The following is a 24517-nucleotide window of genomic DNA, read 5'->3' as shown; positions in this document are numbered from 1 at the left end:
GTCTTACAGTCTTATATACTTGTATCACATTTTCCTATTAAGATTTGAAAAGGCATAGTTGAAAGCAATTGACTTCCTGAATTGACTCTATAGAGATCTATGTCACCATTGTCAATCAATTTCTATTAAAAAGATCTCTCAAAATAATCCTGGACATTTGCTAGATTTTACTGTAATTGCCTTTGAAAACACATAAACCCACTGCTTACTTACCATTTTGTCTGAGTACTTGTGTCCATGACTTGGGGGATTGCTTGCATGCCAACATCTTTCTCAAATAGCTTAATAACAAAATTTCTATCTGGGTAGGCTGTACATTCAATATAGCCATCTTTCACACTGGAAGCATTCTGGTCACTAAACTTAATCGGTGCACCAAATTCATGCCGTTTTCGAGAAATCATATATGTAATCTACAACACAGGTAAGCAGTAAAGGTAACATACTCAATTACCTGGAGAAAAATGGATGTGTGGCAGCCCACAAGGGTGCTCTGCCCACGTGATCTTTGTGTGTAATTTCTGTGCGCCCTCAAGCCCCTTGTGCTTTTTGTTCTTCTGGCCACCCCCTGCTGCTGGTCTGTGAAGCACTGCTCCAGGGCTATAGGGACCATTTTTACCGTAGGTACAAAGGGCAAGAAGTGACTGGCTATTTACATCTCAACCCATCATGGACTGGCAGGAGACAATTGGGAAGCTCATCTCTCTTGCTTCTCTTTGGGACAACTCTGAGGTGTAATTTACCGTCCAGAGTTCCCCTAGGGGTTCTGGCTGAAGTCTTCCCTCCATAGAAATTTTGCCTGAGATTGCACCCTTGCAAGGTTTTTGCCAGGTCCCTCTCCCACTGCTTTGCCTGTTTTCTCATGGGACACTTTCACACTACTCACATCCAAATCCTCTTCTCAGGGGCTGCTCTGGCAATGCCTCTGTTATAGGGCTGCTATAACCAAGTACCACGGACTGGGTGGCTTCAGAGATTTATTCTCTGAAATCTCTGTTGAAAACAACAGAGATTTATTCACTCACGGTATGGAGGCTAGAAGTCCAAGATCAAGGTGTCGGAGGTTGGTTTTTTAATGTGGTCTCTGAGGGAGAATCTGTTGCTTGCCTTTCTCTAGCTTCTAGTGGTGACACAATCCTTGGTGTCCCTTGCCTTGTAGATAACAGCACTCCAATCTCTGCCTCCTTCTTCATATGTTGTTCTTTCTCCCTGTGTCTCTGTGTCTTCATATGGCCCTCTTTTTATAAGAACCCCAGCTATTGGAATAGCACCTTCCCATTTCCCAATAGGTAACATTCTGAGGTTCTAGGGGTTGGGACCTCATATCTTTTGCGGGGTGGAGGTAATTCAACCCATAATGCACACCTAAGACAAAGACCATTCTTCTATCCAAAGAAAAACCACGTGACTATAGCAAACGTGGAAGCCTCACATATCCTTCAGGAATAAATGTTACTCGGCTACAGGGAGGTGATGACTGGAGGTAACAGTTCAAGCTTCTGACCTGCTTTGTAGATTCCTTAACCGATTCTTCCTCGATCTCTTTTTCACTGCCCAAAGAAACCCACGGTTTAGAGCAGGGTGGCTTATAGGTAAACACATCTTCAGGAGTAAGCTCTTTAAATTCTATATGTTCCTCCTGTTCTTCTGGAACTTCTGGAGGCTAGAGTAACACAAATAACATTCCGAAATATATGACCAAATTTAGGTTATAGCTGCATCTGTATGTTTTGCAACAAAGTTTACTTTTATATAAATTCACTAAGTGCTTCTGTATTATTTTTCTTCTTTGTTGGTTCATGCTTTTCAATTATGAGAAGGAAACCAAGCAAAAAAAAAAAAAGAAGAACAAAGAACAAAAAAATATCAAGGATACAGACAGAATAACAGAATAAAAAGATGGGAGAGTAAAAACGGAAAAGATATGTGATAATAAGACAGCATTTACTGCATATCTTTATAAATATGGAATACTAAAACTGAGTGTTAAGTATAAAACTAGTTCTCTCTGACTTAATAAAACTTCTTTGATAACAGGATTATAAGTATGAATAAACATGATATACATTAAATAATAAGTGAATATTTTAAAATCAAGATGTCCACAAAAAGATACATAGAGACACATGTCAATATATCAAAACCTATATCTATATCTCTATAATCTATCTATAAATTGAATAAGTATCAATAGAAGTGAACTGATACATTGTGTTATCATAAAACAAAATCCCATAAAGCAGTTTCAATAAACAAACTTAATCTACATATATATGATATCTAAATATATCAACATGGATGGTGGCCTAGAATTTTATCATTTAATGAAAAACAAAAATTGCAGAGTGATTTGCATAATTTTATGTGACTTTTAGTAAAACAATAAAATACATTATTTGTGGAGCATCCACATGTGGTAAAAACAAAACCATGGACAGAAAGAAAACAGAACAACTTTTGAATGATGGTTCCTTGTAGAGAGAAGTGGAATTACAGAGGATACGAGGGGGAGTGAAGCCTTATCTATTATAGTTTATTTCTTTAAAAAAATAAAGTAAATATGAGCAGACATTAATATTTGTTAGTTCTGGGTAGTGTTTGCGTGGATATTTGTTATACTACTCTCTGTATTTTTCTATATGTTTGAAACTATTCCACTACACACAGTCATGCGCTGTATAATGACATTTCGGTCAATGATGATAGTCCCGTAAGATTATGCTGGAGCTAAAATTCCTTGTTACCTGGTGATGTGGTAGCTGTGGTAAAGTCATAACACAATGTACTTCTTCCGTGTTGGTGGTGATATTGGTGCAAACAAACCTATTGTGCCATCAGATGTAGAAAAGTAGAGCACGCACAAGCCAGTGGTAATAAATGAGTAGTATGTTACTGGTTTATGTATTCACTATACTTTTTATCATTACTGTAGAGTGTACTCTTTCTTCTTATTATGAAAATAGTTTGCTATAAGACATAACAGGCCATGGTATGTCGACAGCAACCGCAAATATCTCGTGTTTACCGCATATCTTGGTTGCATTATTTTGTCTTGTGCTTGATTTAATCTCGTGTTGCTTGTGCAGTAATAGTAGCCCAGGAGCAATAGGCTGCACCACCTGGGATCCTGCGGGTGCCCCCTGTGATGTTCGCATAATGAGGGAATCACCTAATGACACATTTCTCAGATGTGTGTGTCCCTGTGGTTAAGCAGCACAAGACTGTGATAAAAAAAATTTAAACACAGAGAAAAACAACCATAAAAATAAAATTGAAAATGTTAAGGCTAAGTAAAAGATTATTTTTAGTTTAAAAGTGTTAGATATTTTAAAATTCTATGCTTTCCTTTATTTTTCTTGTTTATTGAACAACCACTCAAAACCTTCTGTCTGCCTCCGTTTTACCAAACCTCCCCATAAGAACGCCAGATCAGAAGGCAAGTCTCAGAAAATTGTTAACTTCCATGACCACTTTTAAAAAAAACACACCCTAAAGGTGAACTGATTTTTTTCTTTGGAAATTACCATTCTTTTCTTTTCTGCTTCCCTCCCCATCCACTGCCCACTGACCAAGTTGTCCTTTCAAAATCCTGCTTTTAAATAATCATGACAAACGCTCATGGAGTACCCAGCTCTGTGTCAGGCACTGTACAAAGGCTTTACCCTGTGTTCATCCGTTTAAGTTTCACAACAGCCTTGGAAAGGGATACTCCTGGCGCCACTGTTTTTACAGAGTGGTGCAGCAACTCAGCCCAGGTTATGCAGATTGTAAGAGGAGAACCAGGAATAAGGCCAAGGAGTGGCCGAGAGCAGTGGTACTCCAGGTCACCTGTTTGGGCTCTCCCGGGGTCAGTGAAGCAGATAACTAGAGTACCCCCTACCCTGAGATGTTTGACTTAGTTTGTCCCAGTTACTGCCCACCTCCTCTAGGTGCCAGAACCTGGTCTAGGCCCCAGGGAAATGGAGCTGAACAAGAAGGATCATAACCAAGCTGAGATGTCCCCCAAAGGCACTGCTTCCCTCTGACACTGCACAGAACCCAAGGGCTTGGGTGTGCTTACATTGAAATAGAGCTCCTTTCCCTCTTCAGTTCCAATAATATAAAAGTTAAGGCCATATTTGAAGTCTTTGTCGTAAACAAGCAGAATCTCATCTCCAGGATATGCCTAAAGGAATTTAATCAAAAGAGAAGGTTATAGAACATTTCATCCCAAAGCAACAGAATATACAGGAGTTGGCAAAAGTAGCCTTACAGTTGTTTGTACGGAAAACAATGCAATAAGTAATAAGTAACAATACAAGAATAAACTGTGCTTCACATACAACTGGAAACCTACTTTGCCCACCCCTGTACATTCTTTTCAAGGGTACATGGAACATTTTAAAGGCTAGATGATATGTTAGGTCACAAAACAAGTCTTAATAAGTTTAAGAGGATTAAAACCATACAAGCATATTTTCTGATCACACTGGCATGAAACTAGAAATAAATTACACAAAGAAAACTGGAAAATTTACAATATGTAGAGATTAAACAGACAATATGCTACTGAATAGTAAGAGAGAGCCAATGAAGGTTAATGACATCCAGTGGTCATTCGATTTATGCAGACATCAATACAAAATTGATATTTCTCTCTCCCTGGCTGGCATAGCTCAGTGGATTTAGCACAGGACTATGAACCAAGGGGTCGTGGGTTCAATTCCCAGTCAGGATTGTGCACCAGGTCCCCGGAAGGTGGCACATGAGAGGCAACCATACATTGATGTTTCTCTCCCTCTCTTTCTCCTTCCTTTCTCCTCTCTCTAACAATACATAAAAAAATCTTTAAAAAATTTGATATTTCTCTAATCAATCACTCATAAAAGGTAAGCATAGTTATCTATGGTTATCTTAGTGCTAATCTATGGCTAATAAACCCAAGTTGCAAACTAAAAAAAATTGAGTTTTATTAACTCCAAAAATCTTTTAAAACACAATAGGTCCAAATAGAGAAATGTACTAAGCAACGATATTTCTAACAGGAAAAAAAAGAAGCATCGCTTTTATTTGGCATTATGCTCTGTTGCATGCTAGGAGACAAATCAGGACCAAAGTGATGAACTGAACAATTAAAGCAGTATGGGAACATAAGGATAGATTCCTACTCTAATTAAAACTGGGCAAGAAAAATTAGGGGGGGATGGAATGGGAGGGAGGTGGGGAGGGGTAGGTGGGTGGGCTGGAATGGGAGTAAAGGACAGAAAACTGTACTTGAACAATGATTAAAATAAAATAAAAAAAAAACTGGGCAAGGATCAGTTTTTCTGGGTGTGGGGTAAGGCAGTCACTGGTAAGTGTTTGCTTTTCACAGAGATCACCAAGAAGGATTCCCAAGAACGTGTGGGCAAGCTAGTATTTGTACTAAGTGATGGCAAATGCCAGGTTTGAATGCGGCAATCTCTGCAACTTTCATTGTTATGTACCAGGAACCCCTTGGAGCGAGACTGAAAAATAAACAGGATGTTGTGCTTACCTGGATGATTTTTTTGACTGGGTAGAAATCAGACACTGCAGCTCTGTTGGAAAAGTCTGCCAAAATATCTTGTTTTTTGAGAAGCTTATAAGGTTGTTCATCTGTCAGGTCTTCATCTATTCGGCAGTTAAATATTTCTTGGGTCTTGGTAGTTAGCACTAATGGATAGATTTCTGGATGACCTAGGGAAGACAGAGTCAAATTTTGACATTAAGTGTAACCATTTAAAATACTAGCAATGGGAAACATGCAATTGTTCATTCTAAATACTTGTCTTGGTTAAAAATTTTAAAAGACTTTAAAATCTTCCTTTTAAAGCAAGTCTATCCATTACAAAAAATGTCAAAAAAGATAAAAAGGAAAATAATAGTTACCCATAATACTACATCTCAAGGGAGACCCTCTATTTCCTTCCAGCCACTCCATGTGTAGTATTTTACATGAAATTTTACATCCTGCCTTTAATACTTATGTCACAAGTATTTTATTATGTAGCATAGTTTTTAATAGTTCTGTTGTTGAAAAACATTACATTTTCCCTTCATTTCTTTACAATGATTGTAAACAACTCTACAAGCAGATATCTAATGTATAATTTTTTTAAATCACATTTCAAATTTTCTTAGGATATTTTAAAAAATTGAAATTATTGGCCCCAAGGTATGATCACCTTTTCAGGCTCTATCAAGACTGTATTGCTTTTCTAAAGCATCACCCCCCCATCCCCTCCCCCGTTGCTCTCTCTCATGAGGTGGCCTCACTTCCTACCTCGCAGAAACGATTCTGTGATTGATTCTGCATCTGTACAGCACAGGACTCTGGCAGTCCCGAAGCCTGGTCTCCCAGCTGATTGGCACAGGCACCGCCTTTCCACCCTCCCCTCCTCTTGAGAGACCTGCCGGCCCCTCTCCACCCTTCTCAGCCTTCAGGCCCATTCACTTTTCCTTGCCCTTCAACTTGTCCTGCCTCTGGGCTGTTTTCCCTCAGCATGCAGATTTGCCCAGTGGTCTCCCATTTTGAAGAAACCTTCTGTTGACTTCATATAGGTACCTCTGCTCCCTAGGGCTCCTTCTTTTCATAGTTAAACTTGTCACTCCATTCTTCACATCTTAAAGCTACTGACTTCCCAAAGAAGTCCTCTTAGCAAACCCTTGGAAATGGGGAGGAAGATGGGGTAGGGACTCCCTTTTCCCTCTTGTGGTTCCGCAGTCCCAGGTTTGCCCTCTGAAGAAGAGGGAAGGGAGGTTCAAGAGGCTTCCATTTCTCTCTACCTGTCCCTCCTGTCCCTTTCTCCCCCACCCCAGGCTGGTCCTTGGCTGCAGCAGGCCCTTGGACAGGGGATGGAGGAGGATAGGTATCGTCTTGTCTGTTGTCATCCCCTCTAACAATCCTTCTTCTCATTTTCTTATCACATCAGCTTCGGGCACCCCAGTCTCAGCTCTGCACCTGCCCCCAGAACTCTCTGCCCAACTCCGTTCTCCCAGCCCGAGAGTCCCTCCCAGGCTGAGGGTCCTGCAGCCACTCAGTCCGCTCCAGGCCCTACACGCCTGGATGTCCTGACAGCCTCCCTCCCACTGCTCAACAGGTGTGTCAAGGGGGGCAGTGCATGTGGCCTCTTACATTGGAATTCTGAATTTTCCCACACAAACATTTACACTTCATGTTAGTGGCTCAATGGTACAGTTATCCAGGTAATTTGGGGGGAGGGTTAATGATTATATGTATAACACTGATTATATATATGGATGTGTATTCCAAATTGCAATCTGTTGGCATAATAAACATTTGGAATACAGGTTGTTCATAAGTTAAAGACAACTGCCCATTTTTATCTTCCTCAAAGTGCTAACCCTAACTTTTGGCATGTAGAAGACACTCAATAAACAGCTGTTGTGTTTACTAGTTTATTCACATACAGATTGTCCCTGTGAAAACATTCTGCCAAGGATAATTTGTAGTGTCTAATGCATAATAAAAAGTTCTGCAGTTTTGCCTTTGAAAACCACTAGGTGGAACTGTGGGGCCCACGAACGGAGGCATTCGCAAAAGCCAGAAAGCCCTCTGCCACCCAGGAAACAGAAGACCGTGACAAAGGTTGTGTTCGATGTTACCTCCTCCCACCAAACATGCTTCAAATTCTACTAGCTGGACATTTTCCCCTAAAATGACCCTTTCACACTAATTAGACTTTATCAAGGCAACTTTCACATAGGTTCTAACTTTCCTTTATCTGGTAGTAAAACTAATAGACTCTTTTTCGCTGCAATTAGCAATCAGTGATAACTCTAGGCAGCTGGTAGCCAACCGACCACACAAAACTCCCACCATCTGCTACCTTCCAGCACCACCTGAACAATGGCCACACTAAACACAGGTAGGCCTGATGCTTCTGGCCACTCCCGAGGATCTCTGGCAAAATTCAATAAAGAATGTTGTTATTCAGGCCTTGAGGTCTACACTGAAGACAGCACCCCGGGCATATAACAACGAGGTCGTGGTGATTAGCAGTGGGGTACGCTAAGTGCTACTGGCCCAGCAGAGTGGGATGCTGGTTGCTCCAGGAGTGTCAGAAAGATGATAAGGCAGAGGAGAAGGCCTACAGGGCCACCTGAAGCTTACAGAGGTCAGGGGTCCTGCCACAAGGGCAAGACCTGCTGGATAGGGTGCTGGGCTAGGCTGCTGAGTGCATAACAATGTGGGTGAATAATAGCCATGTTAATTATTGTGACTTCTGTTAGAGTCTGCCCTGCTTGATTTCAGGAGCTGTGACCCCCCATGGCTAAGGCTGAGTGAGAGACCTCCAGACCAGAAGCCACTAAGGAGACAAGCTTATCTCCCTGGCAGGAGCGCTGCTTCTGCTCCTTGCCTGGCCCCCAATACTTGATCAGTTAGCCAATGACGGGTAAGATTCCCCAAGGGGGGAATCACCTAAGACAGGCATGATCATGTGAAGGCCCCAAGGAAGGACTTGGGGGGCTGTGGAAAAAGGGGGTGATTGACCCTTGCCCCTCGGCTTTGACAAAGCCTGAGTCCTCTCATTCTGCCTGTGAGACATCCAAACCTCCCAGCTGCCTTTGTCTCCTCTGCCCGACTCAAGCCTGTGACAATAACAAGGGGTGGTGCAATCCACACTGGTCACTGCAGACTTCCCCGGAGGATCAGACCTGAAAAAGGAATATGTAAAATCCCGTGAAACCTGCTTACTGAGGATGCTCTTAATTAGATTATGAAGGCCCAGGCAGGAAATGAATTTAGTTCCTCAAGTGCTGTAGTTTTTTAGGTGATAAGACCCCAACTCAGGGGGAGCCCTTTTTAGTTCTTTGAACATTATCTGTTGTTTGATCCTTACTGCCTGACAGTGATTAGTGAACTTTACCTGTATTCCTGTGCAAACTGAAACCCAATAAAAACCCTGTGAAGGGAAGGATCAGGGCGCTCTCCTTTGAGAGAGTAGCCAGGCCACTCCGAGGCACCCTCCCCTTGAGAGGGTAGCCTGGCCGTCCCTTTTCCTCTACAGGACTCAGTAGTCCATGTGAATGTCTCATGTCTCATCCATGATGCCTTGGACATCGTGGGCCAGTGTCTGCGTCAACTTCTTGTTGTTGCTTTTTTATTCTTAGTGTTGGTTTTCCACAGGCAAGATCTGGACACAATTCTCTGAGGCATCAGCCAGGTACAATACATTTTATTGCAAAAGTAAAAATTTGTAAGCCTTCGTGTCAAGAGGTGCTGTGGAGAGTAGGTTTTCCCAGGGTTTTTCCTTTACATTTTTTTTATTGTTGTTCAAGTACAGTTGTCTCCATTCTCCCCTGACCACTCCCCCAACCCCAGCCATCCCCACTTCCCATCCTTGATCCTACCCCCCTTGGGTTTTGTCCACGTGTCCTTCATATATGTTCCTGGAAATTGTTTCCCCTTTCCCCTCACCCCCATTATCCTCTCCCACCTCCCCTCTGGTTACTGTCAATTTGTTCTTAATTTCAATGTCTAATTATTGTAACTTCTGTAGAGCACCTACTGAATGCCAGGTGCTGCTATCAGCACTTTAAGTAGATGGTCAATTCACTTAATGTTCACAACAACACTCTGGGCTGGTTATTATAATTGTCTCCATTTTTTTTTTTAGCTGAGGAAACAGAGGCCTACAGAGTTCAAATACCATATTCAAGGTGAGGAGCTAGGAGTTGGAAACAGGGGAGCTGGGATTCAAACGGAAGTCCCTGCACTCTTACTACCATGCTCTGCTTTCTCGCTGATGTGTGAATGACAGAGAACCCAAGAGTTGGAATATTTTAGTTTAAGGTAAATAGGAATAAGCCTTGTAGGTAATATGTTAAAGCTGTTGTTTCAGGAACTGCAGGGTGTGGCCCACCCTGGCTCCCGGGGAGACAGCCAACCTTCTGGGGCACAGCTGGAGACATCCGAGCCACTGTGCTCCAGGAAGAGGCAGACGACCGCCCACCCAGAGACAGCTAACCGCCCAGGGCGAGAGTGCTGCAGTTTTTTAATCTAATTTTCCATGAATTTCAAAACCCACCACTGCACTTTGTTCTCTGTTATAAAAAGGCTGGCTTCAAAGGAAATGTGGGACGGTCAGTTAGGGTACAAACCTGTGTCTTCTCAGATTGCTGGTCATCTGAATAAAGTGCCCATAAAGATTCAATCCCTGTCTCAGCTTTTGGGTCTGGTAGGTGACAGGCAGCATGAACATCACCAGCTTTTCTGGTTTGGTGAACACAGCAGAGCACAGGAGAGGGTCCTGCTCCTTCTCCACACACAGTCAGAGGTAACAGGGGTTACATTCCACAGGAGGCAGTGAGTGGCAGTTATTCACCTAGTAGACTGATGGAGCAGGGGCCAAAAACAGGCTCAAACTCTACACAACTCACTCCTCAGAGCCTTACTGTGTAAAAGGGAAGAGGCCTTGGCAATAAACATTATGTCCTGTATATTGAAACAGAATTAATTTAAATAACTTCCATTCATGTCATCTGTATCTTTTTTAAAAAACATTTTCATTGCTGTTTACTTTTTCAAAAAGTTTTATTGGGATTGAATTGACAAATAATAAACTCCATGTATTTAAAGCATACAATTTACTAAATAAATGCACACACCCCTGAAATCATCAGCACAGCTGAGATAAAGACCACATCCTTAACGCCCCAACTTCCTCTCGCCCCTTCCTCTCAACACCCCTCCCCACTTCCAGGCAACTAGTGATCTACTTGCTGATACGATAAATTAACTATAAATTAGTTTTTCTATGGAATATTTATAAGTGCAATTGCAAACTATGTGTTCTTTTTGTTTTGTCTTCCTCAGCATAATTATTTTGAGATTCATTTATGTGGTTGCATGTAGCAATTGTTTATCCTTTTGTGTTTTAACTAGTGTTCCATAAAAGAAAAAAGTTGATTAGGCAAAAATTTCTTAAGATTTATGGCTTTGGTGTGGTATCTCAAGTTCACAAGATTTTCTCCTATGTTGTCTTCTAGAAGTTTTGTAGTACTTGGTATTATATTTAGGTTTATGATCCATTTTTAAAGTATATTTTATTGATTATGTTATTACAGTTTTCCCAATTTTCTTCCCCCCTTTGTTCATGCTGTGGGTTATACATATAAGTTCGTCAAGTTCTCTGCTTCCTATACCATTTTTGACCTCTCTCTGTCCATTTAATGACTACCAATTATGCTTCTTCTTCCCTGTATCTTTTTCCCCCTATTCCTCCCTTCCCCCTCCCCACTGAAAACCCTCCATGGGATGTCCATTTCTCTGATTCTGTTCCTGTTCCAGTTGTTTGCTTAGTTTTTGTTTTCATTGTTTTTCTTTTCTTTTAGGTTCATTTGTTGATAGTTGTGAGTTTGTTGTCATTTTACTATTCATAGTTTTGATCTTCTTTTTCTTAGATAAGTCCCTTTAACATTTCATGTAATAAAGGCTTGGTGATGATGAACTCCTTTAACTTGACCTTATCTGGGAAGCACTTTATCTGCCCTTCCATTCTAAATGATAGCTTTGCTGGATAGAATAATCTTGGATGTAGGTCCTTGCCTTTCATGATTTTGAATACTTCTTTCCAGCCCCTTCTTTTCTGTAAGGTTTCTTTTGAGAAATCAGCTGACAGTCTTATGGACAGGCACTTCTTTGTAGGTAACTCTTTCCTTTCCTCTTGCTGCTTTGAAGATTCTCTCTTTGTCTTTAATCTTGGGTAACTTAATGATATTGTGCCTTGGTGTGTTCCTCTTTGGGCCCAACTTCTTTGGTACTCTCTGGGCTTCCTGGACTTCCTGGAAGTCTATTTCCTTCACCATATTGGGGAAGTTCTCCTTCATTATTCATTCAGATAAGTTTTCAGTTTCTTGCTGTTGTTGTTCTCCTTCTGGCACCCCTATAATTTGGATATTGGAACATATCAAGTTGTCCCAGAGGTTCAGAAGTCTCTCTTCATTTTTTAAAATTCTTGTTTCTTCAGTCTGTTCTGGTTGGATGTTTATTTCTTCCTTTTGTTCCAGATTGTTGCTTTGAGTCCTGGTTTCCTTCCTGTCACTGTTGGTTCCCTGAATATTTTGCTTTATTTAATTTTGGGTATCCTTCATTTGTTCTTTCATTTTTTGACCAAGCTCAATCAGTTCTATGAGCATTTTGATTACCAGGGCTTTAAATTCTCCATCAGAGAGGTTGGCTAGCTCCTCATCACTTAGCTTTCTTTCTGAAGTTTTGCTGTGTTCTTTCATTTTGGCTCCATTTCTTTGTTTGGGGCCCCTGTTAAGCTGTAAGGGGGCAGGGCCTGAGGTATTCACTTGGCAGGACAGCCCTCCTTGCTGTGCTGCAGAAATGCCTGTTGGGGAGGGGCCAGAGAGGGAATAATGCAGCTCACCTGCTCGGTTCTAGCCCACTTTCCAATGAACTCTCATGTGAGACTGGGAGTTTCTTCCACCATGGTAACCACTGCAGTCTGCAGCCAGCTCTGAGTCACAGTTTCCGCTTAAGTCAGCCCCACTGAGTCAGACTGGGAAATGCTCTGCCATCTTGTTTCAGCTCTCATACTGGAAACAAGTGTCTTTTCCCCTGTCTAGTTAGTGGCACATTGTCCACATTTTTGTGCTTTTTATTGGTGATTTTGTTATTTAAATAGGATACCCAAGCATGGTGCTAAAGTGCTGTATAATGTTCCTAAGCACAAAAAGGCTGTTATGTGCTTTGTAGAGAAAATACATATATTAGATAAGTAGGGTTAAGGCATGAGTTATAGAGCTGTTGTCTATGAGTTCAGTGTTAATGAATTAACAATGTATATTAAGTAAAGTGTCTTTAAAAAGAAACACATGTAAAATGTTATATATTGCTTGGTTAATGAAAATGTTATAACCAGAGGCTCATGGGAGCCTAACCCTGTATTTCCCCTAAGAGCAATGGCTCAGTGTTTGCTCATTCAGTGTTCATAGCAACTGTATGGACCTTTCATAAATAATGAGAATTGACTGTACTTTAACTTCAGAATTATGATAAGTTTTATGAAGGCAAGGGTACTAGGTGAAAGACAGGTCTTCAGGAAATGCCTCTTCCAGAGATGGGTTTAGAGTCAGGATCTGAATGATGAGGAGATAATTGCATACAGATCTGGGGGAAAATCTATCCAGGTACCTGCGGCGGGAGCAAATTTAGTATGTTCTGTGGTAGGCAAGAGTGACGAACCACAGGTGGGGATGGAGAGTCAAGAGAAAAGATCAGAGAGGAAGGCAGAGCCAGGACCACCGTAAGGACCAAGAAAAGCCACAGGAGAGCAGGAAGAAGACATGGCAAGTTCCATGTGTAGAATGGTTGAAGGATGCTGAGTGGAAGCGGCAAACCAGGTAGGAGCTAAGCAAGTCATCTAAGTGAGAAATATGGAGGCTTGGACTGAGGTAGTAGGTGTGGAGACAAGGAGAAATGGATGGGTTTGAGATGTATTTTAGAGGTGGAATTGACAGGAGCCAGGATGGTTTCAATGGCAGTGGGGAGGTGTTGAGGGAGAGAGTGGAGTCAAGAATGACTCCCACATTTCTGGGTGGTACATTCGTTAATTCAATAAACACATATTGGGAGGCATAGCCTGCTCCACCACCGCTTACTGTTCGCTGACATCCTCCACTGTCTCCCTACCTCTGCACTCCACGTCTCCACCCCTGTGCCACCCAGGCCCAACCCACCCCCTTCTCATTCTTGGATGGTTGCAATAGCTCCCTAACCATTTTCTGCTCTGCCCTTGCCACTGCCCTTCTCAACAGAGTAGTCAGGGTGACCCAGTCAAAACAAAAGTCAGATCACGTCACTCCTCTGCCAAAATACCGCCAATACCTGTCTATCCTGTATGGTTAATAGCCAAAATCTTGGCAATGGTCTACAAGGTTTTAGAGCTTTCTCTTTTCCACCCTCGCTGTTTCCTCTGTTTCTAGATGTAATGAGCATCATCTAGTTCAAGTCTAACAGAAAGTTTCAACAACAACAGAAATAAAGGCTTGTTAGTTATTTATCTCTAAAAGTAGGACCAACATTAGTTTGGTTGTCTAAGTTCTAGTGTTTTTTTTTTTTTTTGCTTAAAAATCAGCCTTCCTCCATGAAATACTAGAATCTTACTGTGAAGTACAGATAAATATTGCTCATGAGTCAGAGTTTTTAAAAATATTATTCTACTAAAAGTAATAACTTGCAGTTTTATACTTCATAATTACAAAAGTTCTCTCAAAAATCATTCAATTTGGATTTTGAAGGGGCTGGTTGGCCTGAATCTATTTCTCAATTTAAAATTCTCTCTTCCACTCTTGCTCTTTATTCTTTCTTTAAACATTTTCATTTTATATTCTAAATGACCTGATGTAATTTTAGTCCATGTACACTTTGATTAATCACTTCAATTTACAATATTTTCACTTGCTTATTGCATACTGAACTATTGTAACTGGGGACAATTTCTAAATTGTATTCCACTTACCCATGCTCTCCATGTTTATGGCTTCCTCTTCTTCACCAACTAGAGTGTAATAAAATGATGTCAAATTTACATTTTTTGAATCAATACATATCTTAGTTTATTACATTTTTTTAACCAGGTCTCAAAACACAAAATATAAATGCAAAGATATAATGAATTCTTAAGCTTATTTTATGAATAATTAAATAGACAGAATCTGAATAATTGCCTTTCCCATAGAATTATCTCTTAATGATATGTTTCCTATGGCATTTATTTGATAGTATAATGAAATAAATACAAAGTAAGAATAAATGCCCATATTTGAATTCCACTTATGTTAGCTTTTTTAAAACCAAAATATTTAAGTTTATTTGATACAAAAAAACATGAGCAGTTTTGCTGCTAACATATGCACAAATACTAAAGCCATTAAAAATCCCATTATCAAAAAGACAATCCTACCAGGTGGTAACTCCTTATTTTTGTCATGTTTTATCCCTTTTTTGAGGCCTGAGCTCTTCCGTTTTTTCGATTTTGGAGCCATGGCTGTGACTTAGGCTGCACAAAGAGACAATACCATTAGGATGTGTCTGGTTTACAGTTTCAAATAGTAAGCATTATCATTTAGTAAACATGAGAATATGCTTTCTAAGTTTAGCCTCCATGTATCTTACATGTATCAACATGTATCTTCATAGAATGGGTTTTCTGTGGGCAAAGGTTTGTTGCAACAATGATCTTATTGACAGATCTTGCCACTGCAGCCTGCTATTCAGCTGAAGCACCAGGAAGTGGCCTGCCAACACTTCACAGTTTCAGCCCCAGGCACTGCAGGGGGACGCTGCTGCCCTGGCCTGTTGCTGCAGTTCTGCACCCAGGGAGTTGCTCTGTGCCATCCAGGGCCTGCCTCCCTGGCAGGTGTCCCAGCTACCTAGAGGTTTAAAGTCTGTGGGAAGACACAGGCCCACAATGTGCATATATGTACATAATTTTAAAATTAACATAATTTAAATAGTACTTCTGTCCTAGCATGTGTACATGTAACCACTTGTTCTTATTTGCACTGTCAGAGAATGCCTCTGAAAGTTTCTCCGGAATTGCTCAGTAGTTTTGACAGGATGTAACACTGGCCAGGGGCCTTACTGAGACATCAAATCCTCCTCATCTGTTCGATGTGCACCTCTTGTTAAATGGTTAGGATTGTGATTTCAGGAGTCTACCCTGATGCAGACACTGGCCCGCAGTGTCTGCATCATTATGGATGAAATGAGACATTCACACAGACTACTGAGTCCAGTGGAAGAAAAGGGACAGCATGGCTTTTCTCTCAAGAGGAGCAAAAGCCCCAGCCTCCGCCATGACAGGCCTTTTTTGGGTTTCTCTGCCCATTACATGATGGTCCTCATTTACTATGCACAGCTTCACTTTAGGTGGTTACCTTTTACAGAAAACAAAGGAGCTAATGCTGCTAATTCACATCACAGAAGAGGGATATTTGCAAGTAAAAAGGCAAAAGTGGTTGAATGGTTACACTCAATTTTGAAAGGTTTATCAGGGACTTTAGGAAGTTACTTTGCAGTAAATGTCCTCAATTCAGGGTGAGGGAGTTTTAGCAAAAAGCAAGACTCATAGTGGCCTAGGTACATTGCAGGCCTGATTCCCCATGGGAGAACCTATCTGTGGGTGTAGATCCTGTGCATCTCCCAGTGGGAGCTGGGCCCATGCCACGCAGAATGGTCTCCTACACTACCCGAGGCAGGAGACAATGTAGGAAGAACTCTGAGTCTGCACTGCTGTTACTGGCCAGTGTCTAGCATCCTGGTTTCCGGGAAATGCTTCTTAGCACTTAGGTAGAATGAATGGCACACCGGGTAGGGAGGAGGAGTGGGAGACACGTCTCACCCGCTAACTCAGCAGTCCTGAGCTTGGTCCAATAATATTGCCAGGTGTTCCAACATCACAAGAAACACTATGTTAGCACTGGAGGAGGGAAGTCCTTGAAATTCTGTGTATCATTTCCACTATCTGGGGAAGAAGGCCTTGAAACAATGCTTTTATCCCAAGGCCTAAAAGGCAGGAGAGGGTCCAAAATGCCTAAAGGAAGAAGCCCATGAAATAACTTTGGTTATTTGCCCACCTCTGTTCACTGTCTATGAGGGAATCCCTAATGCTTAAATAAAGAGCACATAAATAACTCTAGGTAACTGCCTCAACTTTAATCAACTGCCTCCCATCATGTATCTGTTTTACAACAAGATGAACAAATGGAGTCTGGAGCAAGATAAGAATTTGGGCCGACAGACCCCCACACATACCTAAGTCTGGGTACTCAAGTCCCCCGTGAAAGCTGGCACCACATTTACCAGTCCAAAAATATGTAACTTCTTCACCCCATCCTGCCAACTATGTAAGTCCTCAGAACAAAGGACCCATGGTGCTTGCCACCCCAGCCTTTGGCTGCCCTTACTTTCACTGCCCTGCTTTGCCCTGAACCTATGCCTTTCCCCCACCCCCTGACCTTGGTTGGGCCGGTTCTCTTTCATGGCAATGGATCACCAATAAACCTGATTGCATGCTGATAGATTTTCCGATCTGTAATCCGTTACAAGCATTAGCAGAAAGAACCAGGTGGCTCCTGTTAACATAAACAGCAGGGTTTAAAAACAGGCTGTACCAGCTGTGTAACTCTGGGCAAATTGTTGACCATCTAATTCTCAACTGACTCATTGGTTTAATGGCAATAATAAAACTTATCTCACAAGGCGGTTGTTAGGATGTCATGACGTAAAGTTACATCGGTATCAATTCAGTCATCTTACACTGTTTGACTCGTTTTAATAACCCAACACAGACTGAATATTCTTTCACAGTATGAGAAAGAATGACACTTTTCTCTGCCCTCAAGATTCTTTTGGTTGGTCTAATAATCAAATAGGTATGAGACAGATGAACCAGAGAAAAGAACCAAATTTAACATATACGTTCGTATGGGAACCCTGAGTACACGAGAGAGTCAGAGATGCCACATGCACAAGAGGTTCAGAGACAGAAAGAGAAGTTGAGGTACATATGACATTCTGAGCTAGGGCGGAGGGAATGCACCCTGGTTTCAAACAGTTATTTCAGAGAGCACGTGTTCAGTAATCATTATCTTGTCCTGCCACACAGACAGGTAACTTAAAAGTCACTCTTGGTTTTAACTCTTCTTGTGGGTCAGGCTCCTAATTTAAATTCTTCTAGATAGTTAGGGGTGGAGAGCAGCAGTTTCTCTCAAGCCTGCAGGGTTTTGGTTGCCTTTAGCTCAAAACAATCCACACACCACTAAGACACACCTAGAGGCAGCTGGGTCTGTAACCCTGCCATTGCCTAGAGCTAAACATGCCTTCTGCCTCGATTACTAAATCTTGACCAAAGTGTGTGTGTGTGTGTGTGTGTGTGTGTGTGTGTAAGTGTTTGGACACCCACATTTTTTTCCTTCGGATTTTTCACATGTATTTTTTCAAATGATAATAATGATAGCTCATGTTTGTTGACTGCTATGTGCCAGGCATGATTTGAAGTAATTTGCATGTATTTTTTAAATTTAATTTTAACCACTCTTTTAGGTAGGCATTTTATTAATGCTGTTATCTTCATTTCCATTTTATGACATGCAATCAGAGGCCTCAAAAGAGACCAAGTAACTTGCCTGAGGGGACACATAAGCTGCAAGCAAGAGGCAAAGTGTGAGCCCCAGGGGTCTGGCTCCAAGGTCTGCGCTCCTAACTTTGTACAAGACTGTCCCTCAGCTCAGGCCAGCATGGCTCGGTGGACTGGACATCAAGTTGTGAACCAAAGGTCGCCGGTTCGATGATATTTCTCTCCCTCCCTTCCCCTCTCTCTAAAGATAAGTAAAATCTTAAAAAAACAAAAGACTATGCCTTGGATTTCAGGAGTAATTATTTACTGTGCTTCAGTACAAATGAAGCTATTTAAAATAATTATCTTTATCTAGAAAGTTATGGTGTGATTAGCATTTTATGTTTCTGACAATTAGGAATTTCTACTTTTTGAATACTCTGCAATGGGTGCCTCTGACCTGTCTCTTCCGCTTGTCAGGTACCCATCTCACTTTCCAGTGGCAGCATAATTTCATGTCTGGAAATGAATCCTGTTTCCAAAATATTCTTTGTAAAAGCACCCCTCTCCATATTCTATTCCAGCTGCATTTGACTTAAAATACTCACGAATACCACCTGGACTCACCGTACACACACACACACACACACACACATGCACACACACCTTCACCATCACCACCATCACTCCACCACTGTGCATTCCAGAAATACTTATTGAGAAACTGTTATGTACCAGGTGCTGTCCTACATGTTAGAAATACAGCAGTGAACAAAAGAGGCAAACCCTTGCCCTGTTAGAGCTCAGATTCTTGGGGGGAGACAGGCAGCAAAAAAATAAAGGAGCAAAATAATTAGTCATTTAGATGGTGATAACTATTAAAGAGAAAAATCAAGTAAGAAGGGGAGAGGGATTGTAGGGGTGAAGACATTGCAATTTTCTATTGAACAGTCAAGGAAGGTTTCATTTAGCAACATTGGAGCAAAGACCTCAGAGAAGGGAGGAAGGCAAAAATGCAGGTATCTGAGGGAAGAAGGGGATTTCCAGGGGGAGGAAACAGTAAGTGTAAAGGTCCTGGGGCAGGAGTGTGCCTGGCACATTTAAGGAAACAGCAAGAAGGTCGTGCTGGCTGGGGTAGAGTGAGTGAGGGGAAGACTAGGAGATGAAGTTGGTCAGAGAGGTGATGGGGGTATATATTAGTCAGCTCAGCTGCAGTAACGATATCGCCCAGGTCTCAGTAACACACAGCAATCATTTCTTCTCATGTTCTGTGAGTGAGTTGCTGCTTCAAGTCTTGTTCTGGGAACCGGGCTGGAGGAGCAGTCCTTATTTGACACAATCCACTTTCATAGCAGAAGAAAAAGTGAGAGAGCTTACAGAACCACGTTATGCCTTCTAAATCTTCTCCTTGGCACCGGCAGGCTGTCGTTTCTGCTCACATTCCACTGGCCCAAGCAAATCACACAGCCGATCCCAATAAAGGGGGAAGACTATCTGCTTCCATGACAATGGTGAGAATATATGATCCTCTTACAGAGAAAGGAGGAGACAGTTGGGTGTGATTATATAATATACCCCAAGGGATCTAGATCATGAATAAGGACTTGGGTTTTTACTCAGAATGAGATGGAGAGCTGTTGGATGATACTGAGCTGAGGGGTAACTTTATTTGATCTGACTCGAATTTTAAGAATCACTGTGGCTGCTATGTTGTGAAGACAGCAATGAGGAAAGGGCTGAAGCTGGGAGTCCAGTAGGAGACATTCAATCCTCTGAGACGGAGATGATGGCAGCTGAGACCAAGGAGGTGACAATGGAAAAAGAGATTAGGTATTTTTTAAAAAGATTTTATTAATTTATTTTTTAGAGACATGGGAAGGGAGGGAGAAAGAAAGGGAGAGAAACATCAAATCAATTGCTTCTCACCCTCACTCCAAGTGGTACCAAACCTGTGACCCAGACATGTGCCCTGACCAGGAATCAAACCAGCAACCTTTTTGCTTTGTGGTGTGATGCTCAACCAGCTGAGCCACACACTGGGGCAAGGATCTGGGTATCTTTTGTAAGTAGAGCCAGTAGGATTTGCTGATGATTCAGATGTAGGTTCTGAGAGAAAGAAAGGGATCAGGGATGTCTTGAACGAGTTTAGCCTAATAAATTGAAATCATGGGGTTGCTGTGTGTTGGGATGGGGGTCCCTCAGGAAGAGAAGATTTGAAAGGAAAGAACAGGAGTTTACTTTTGGGTGTGCAAAGTTGGACTGTAAACTAGATTATAAACTCTGGGAGGGTGTAAGCTTTGTAAGTGTCAGAATTGTACATACTTAAAAAATGGTTGAATTAATAATTCCTTCTTCCCCCTTCCCTTTCCACCATTCTTAGCTTATGAATTTCTAGGCTAAACAAAAGGCTTTTGTCCAATGGCCTGAGGAATTACCTATATGCATACTGAGTTAGTTTTCTATTGCTGTTGTTACAAATTACCGCAAATTTAGTGTATTAAAGTAGCACAAATTTATTATCTTACTGTTCTGTAATTCAGAAGTCTGACATGAATCTCACTAGACTAAAATCAAGGTATCAGTGGGGTTCCATTGTTTCTAGGGGTTCTGAGGGAGAATCTGTTACCTTGCCTTTTCCAGTTTTTAGGGATCACCAGCATTTCTTGGCTTGTGGGTTCTTTTTTTACCATCTTCAAAACCAGTAATGGCTGGTTAAGTCCTTCCCACATTGCATACTCTGTCTGACCTTCTCTTCCTCCTCCCTTTTTCACTTAATAGGACCCTAAGATTACACTGTGCCCACCTAGAAAATATGGAATAATAGTCTTCCTATTTTAAGATCAGCTGATTAGCAACTTTAATTCCTCTTTGCACACAGATGCTAACATATTCAGTTCCCAGGGAGTAGGAGGTGCTGTACTAGTATTAAACTTGAATATGTAGGTATCAGTTTAACACAATCATCCCAAGAAATAAAGTGATCACTGTGCCCAGTTCTTTTCAAATGCTGCTATTAAATGACCTTTAGGTAATCTGGTTCAGCTTTCAAGATTCAGGGGAAAACAAAGTCAATTTTCCATCGGTACATTAGGTGACAACAGTTGAGGAAACATTAAATGTATGCTACCTTACCAGAACAACTCACTTTGTACTTTCACAAATATTAACTCCTATGTCTAAAATGTTGACTAGCGACCAAGGAAAAAGGAAGATGAAGTTGTTCTACGGGCTTTTAGAGTTCCCAGTTCTTCTTAGTTAAAAAGCACAGTATCTCGACACATATAACGTCACAATCTAGAGACTGGGGTGCCCAGCCCCGGTGAGCACCTAAGGCTCCGCCCCCCACCATAACAAGAGCAACCAGACCGGAAAAAAAAAAAAAAGGAGAGACAGGGGAAAAAAAAATACGTTTTCAACAGAGCAGATCAGTCCCCCAGGGCTAATCCTTTTGAGCGACCAAGAATTAGCCAATCTATCAGATGCGCAGTTCAAAACACTGGTGATCAGAAAGCTCACGGAACTGGTTGATTTTGGACGAAATTTAGATGAAAGAATGCAGATTACCATAAAACAGATGCAGGAAGACACGCGGAGGAGAGCCAATAGTGAAAGGAAGGAATATAAGTCTCAAAACAATACAGTGGACCAGAAGGAAGATAGAATCAACCAAGCAGGAAAGCATGATGAAATAAGAATTCAAAAAATTGAGGAAAAGATTAAGAGCATCCAAGACACCTTTAAACGTTCCAATATCCGAATTATAGGGGTACCAGAATCCGAAGGGGAAAAGCAACAGATTGAGCACGTATTTGAACAAATAATAAAGGAGAACTTCCCCAAACTGGCAAAGGGAACAGTCTTCCAAGAAATCCAAGAAGCTCAGAGAGCCCCAAAGAAGTTGGACCCAAGAAGAAACACACCAAGGCACATCATAATTACATTAGCCAAGGTAAAAACGAAGGAGAGAATCCTAGAAGCAGCAAGAGGTAAGGGGACAGTAACCTACAAAGGAGTTCCCATCAGACTGTCAGCTGATTTCTCCAAAGAGACCTTACAGGCAAGAAGGGGCTGGAAAGAAATATTCCAAGTCATGAAAGACAAGGACCTACATCCCAGATTGCTCTATCCAGCAAAGCTCTCATTTAGAATGGAAGGGAAGATCAAGTGCTTCTCAGATAAGGTCAAGTTAAAGGAGTTCATCATCACCAAGCCCTTATTTTATGAAATGCTAAAGGGACTTATCTAAGAAAAGAAGAGAAAGAAAAGACATGTACAGTAAAAGGACAGCAAACTCACAAATATTAACAACCACACCTAAAGCAAAACCAAAAGAAACTAAGTAAACAATTAGAACAGGAACAGAACCACAGAAATGGAGGGCACATGGAGGATTAGCAGCAGGGGGGTGGGAGGAGGAGAGAGGGGGAAAAGGTATAGAGAATAAGTAACATAGAATGTAGGTTGAAAATAGATAGGGGGAGGGCAAGAATAGTACGGGAAATGTAGAAACTAAAGAACTCATAAGTATGACACATGGACATGAACTAAAGGGGGGGAACGTGGGTGGGAGGGGGGTACAGGGTGGAGGGGAGAGAAGGGGAAATGGGACAACTGTAATAGCATAATCAATAAAATATATATATATATATATAAAAACAAAAAAAACAACTAAGCACATCTAGAGCCATCTTAAGGAAAAAATCAAGTGAACTTTTTGGCCAATCCAATAGATATAACACACATAAACAAAAGCTCTCTGGGGTCCTTAGTAATTTTTAAGAGTATAAGGAGTCCTTAGACCAAAAAGGTGCTCTATTCTAGAGGGTGGAAAAGAGTCTAGAAGACAATGAGATAGAGATGATATGGCAGAGGGAGACAGGAATAAAGATGTAAGTTTGCATTTAAAGATCATTTCATACCATGTTGGAAATTGGACTCCAAAGGCTTTTGATCTCATAGCATCTTTAAAAACATTTTTGGGCTTGCATTCACACTATATATATTCTTTTAAATCAATTAAAATATATGATTATATTACATAAAATATTTTAAAAGTGGTGAAATGTAGGAATTTTAAAACACTGCAATAAAGAGAAATCATGTTTTAAAATTTGTTTTTATAATGGTAAAAATCCATTGTGCTCTCAATAAAAATAATAAAATTAATAAACATGTTTCATGATTTAAAAAAAAAAAGCACAGTATCTCAGTTGTTAGGTATCATAGTTGGAGAAATTCACTCACTGAGGTCAGCCTCGTGAATATAGTCAAAACTGAAAAGAAAGTTACGGCTTTGGAAGTAGCTATCTTACACTGTATTTGCATTTCATGCAAAATTGTATAGTTTATATTAGTAATTGCAAATTATAAACACCCTACCAATATTGTGTCTAGAAAATTTACCACTTTTAGTTGGAGATATCTAAATCAAATGAATGATTAGTCTGCATGATTTCTAAAGACACACTTACTTAGGTTTATTTTTATACATATTTCCTATTTAAAAAGAAATTTCAAATAAAAGATATTGCTTTTAAATTTGAGTAGGGCTTAGATTTTAAATGCAGATTTCACTTTACTAAGATTACTCTGAAATGCTGACCACATTTTTCCCAGCTAAAGTAAATTTATTATTAAAAGTAGCAGAAGAGATACCTCATGTATTCCTAAAATAAAGGTTATCCTTACCTCAGTGGCTTGTATTACAATTGGCTTGCAAAACTACTATAGCTGGTTGAATTGCAAAACAGAATTTGTGAAAGATAACACATAAATATTTAAGAATTCTACTTAAATATTTTTGTGTTCAAACCACTTATTTTTTTTTGTAAATTAATTGACATCCAGAATACCTTTCTGCTACCACTGCAGCAAAGGACACACCTTCCACCTTCCATATTAACAGCAAAGACATTAGAGAGCAACATGAGAATTGTGCACAGGGTAAGACCGCCTCTCTGTAATGTTCAAAGCCTGTGCACTCCAGTGATTCTGAGGAACACTGTGTTCAGAACTGTCCATGACCTTGTTCCAAATTACCTTTGAAGACTTGTCCATGATTGTATCTTTTTATGAACCTTTTATTACTTAGAAGGATAAGTCCTGCATATGAAGAAATATGTGGCAAATTATAATTGATATAATACAGCAATTTAAACAGTTATTAGTGCCTTCTCTTCACTTTGTTTGGCTGTAATGCACACATCTGCACACACATTCCCATTGTTACCTGTATGCATGCGTGGCTTACTCCCAGTCATGAGATCTTTAATTCTGAGAAGGCTTGTAGCACAGGTGCATGCCCTCCACAGAGCATCTTCCTTAGAGAGTGTTATGTCCTGAGTCTTCTTCAATGAGCTGACTTTGTCTAGTGGTCACCATCCTCTTTTCTCTTACCAAAGCATTTGTGAGCTCATTGTGCTTGT

The 24517-nt window shown here is 40.8% G+C and overlaps 1 protein-coding gene across 2 annotated transcripts in view; it reads right to left on the bottom strand.

The window, feature by feature from the left end:
* Positions 1 to 24517, bottom strand: part of DNAI3 (dynein axonemal intermediate chain 3) — a 79018-nt gene that overhangs the window by 51121 nt on the left and 3380 nt on the right. For both annotated transcript variants that reach the window (XM_036026363.1, XM_028513546.2), the window contains exons 2-7: positions 14937 to 15032; positions 14493 to 14531; positions 5516 to 5697; positions 4061 to 4165; positions 1505 to 1663; positions 214 to 413 (exon numbers count right to left, since the gene is read on the bottom strand). In XM_036026363.1, coding sequence (XP_035882256.1) covers positions 214 to 413; positions 1505 to 1663; positions 4061 to 4165; positions 5516 to 5697; positions 14493 to 14531; positions 14937 to 15018 — 767 coding nt within the window. In that variant the 5' untranslated portion in view covers positions 15019 to 15032. The remainder of the gene's footprint in view (positions 1 to 213; positions 414 to 1504; positions 1664 to 4060; positions 4166 to 5515; positions 5698 to 14492; positions 14532 to 14936; positions 15033 to 24517) is intronic.

Source organism: Phyllostomus discolor, chromosome 5, assembly GCF_004126475.2.
Source record: "Phyllostomus discolor isolate MPI-MPIP mPhyDis1 chromosome 5, mPhyDis1.pri.v3, whole genome shotgun sequence".
Lineage (NCBI taxonomy): Eukaryota > Metazoa > Chordata > Mammalia > Chiroptera > Phyllostomidae > Phyllostomus > Phyllostomus discolor.
This window is presented reverse-complemented; position numbering and strand designations above follow the sequence as displayed.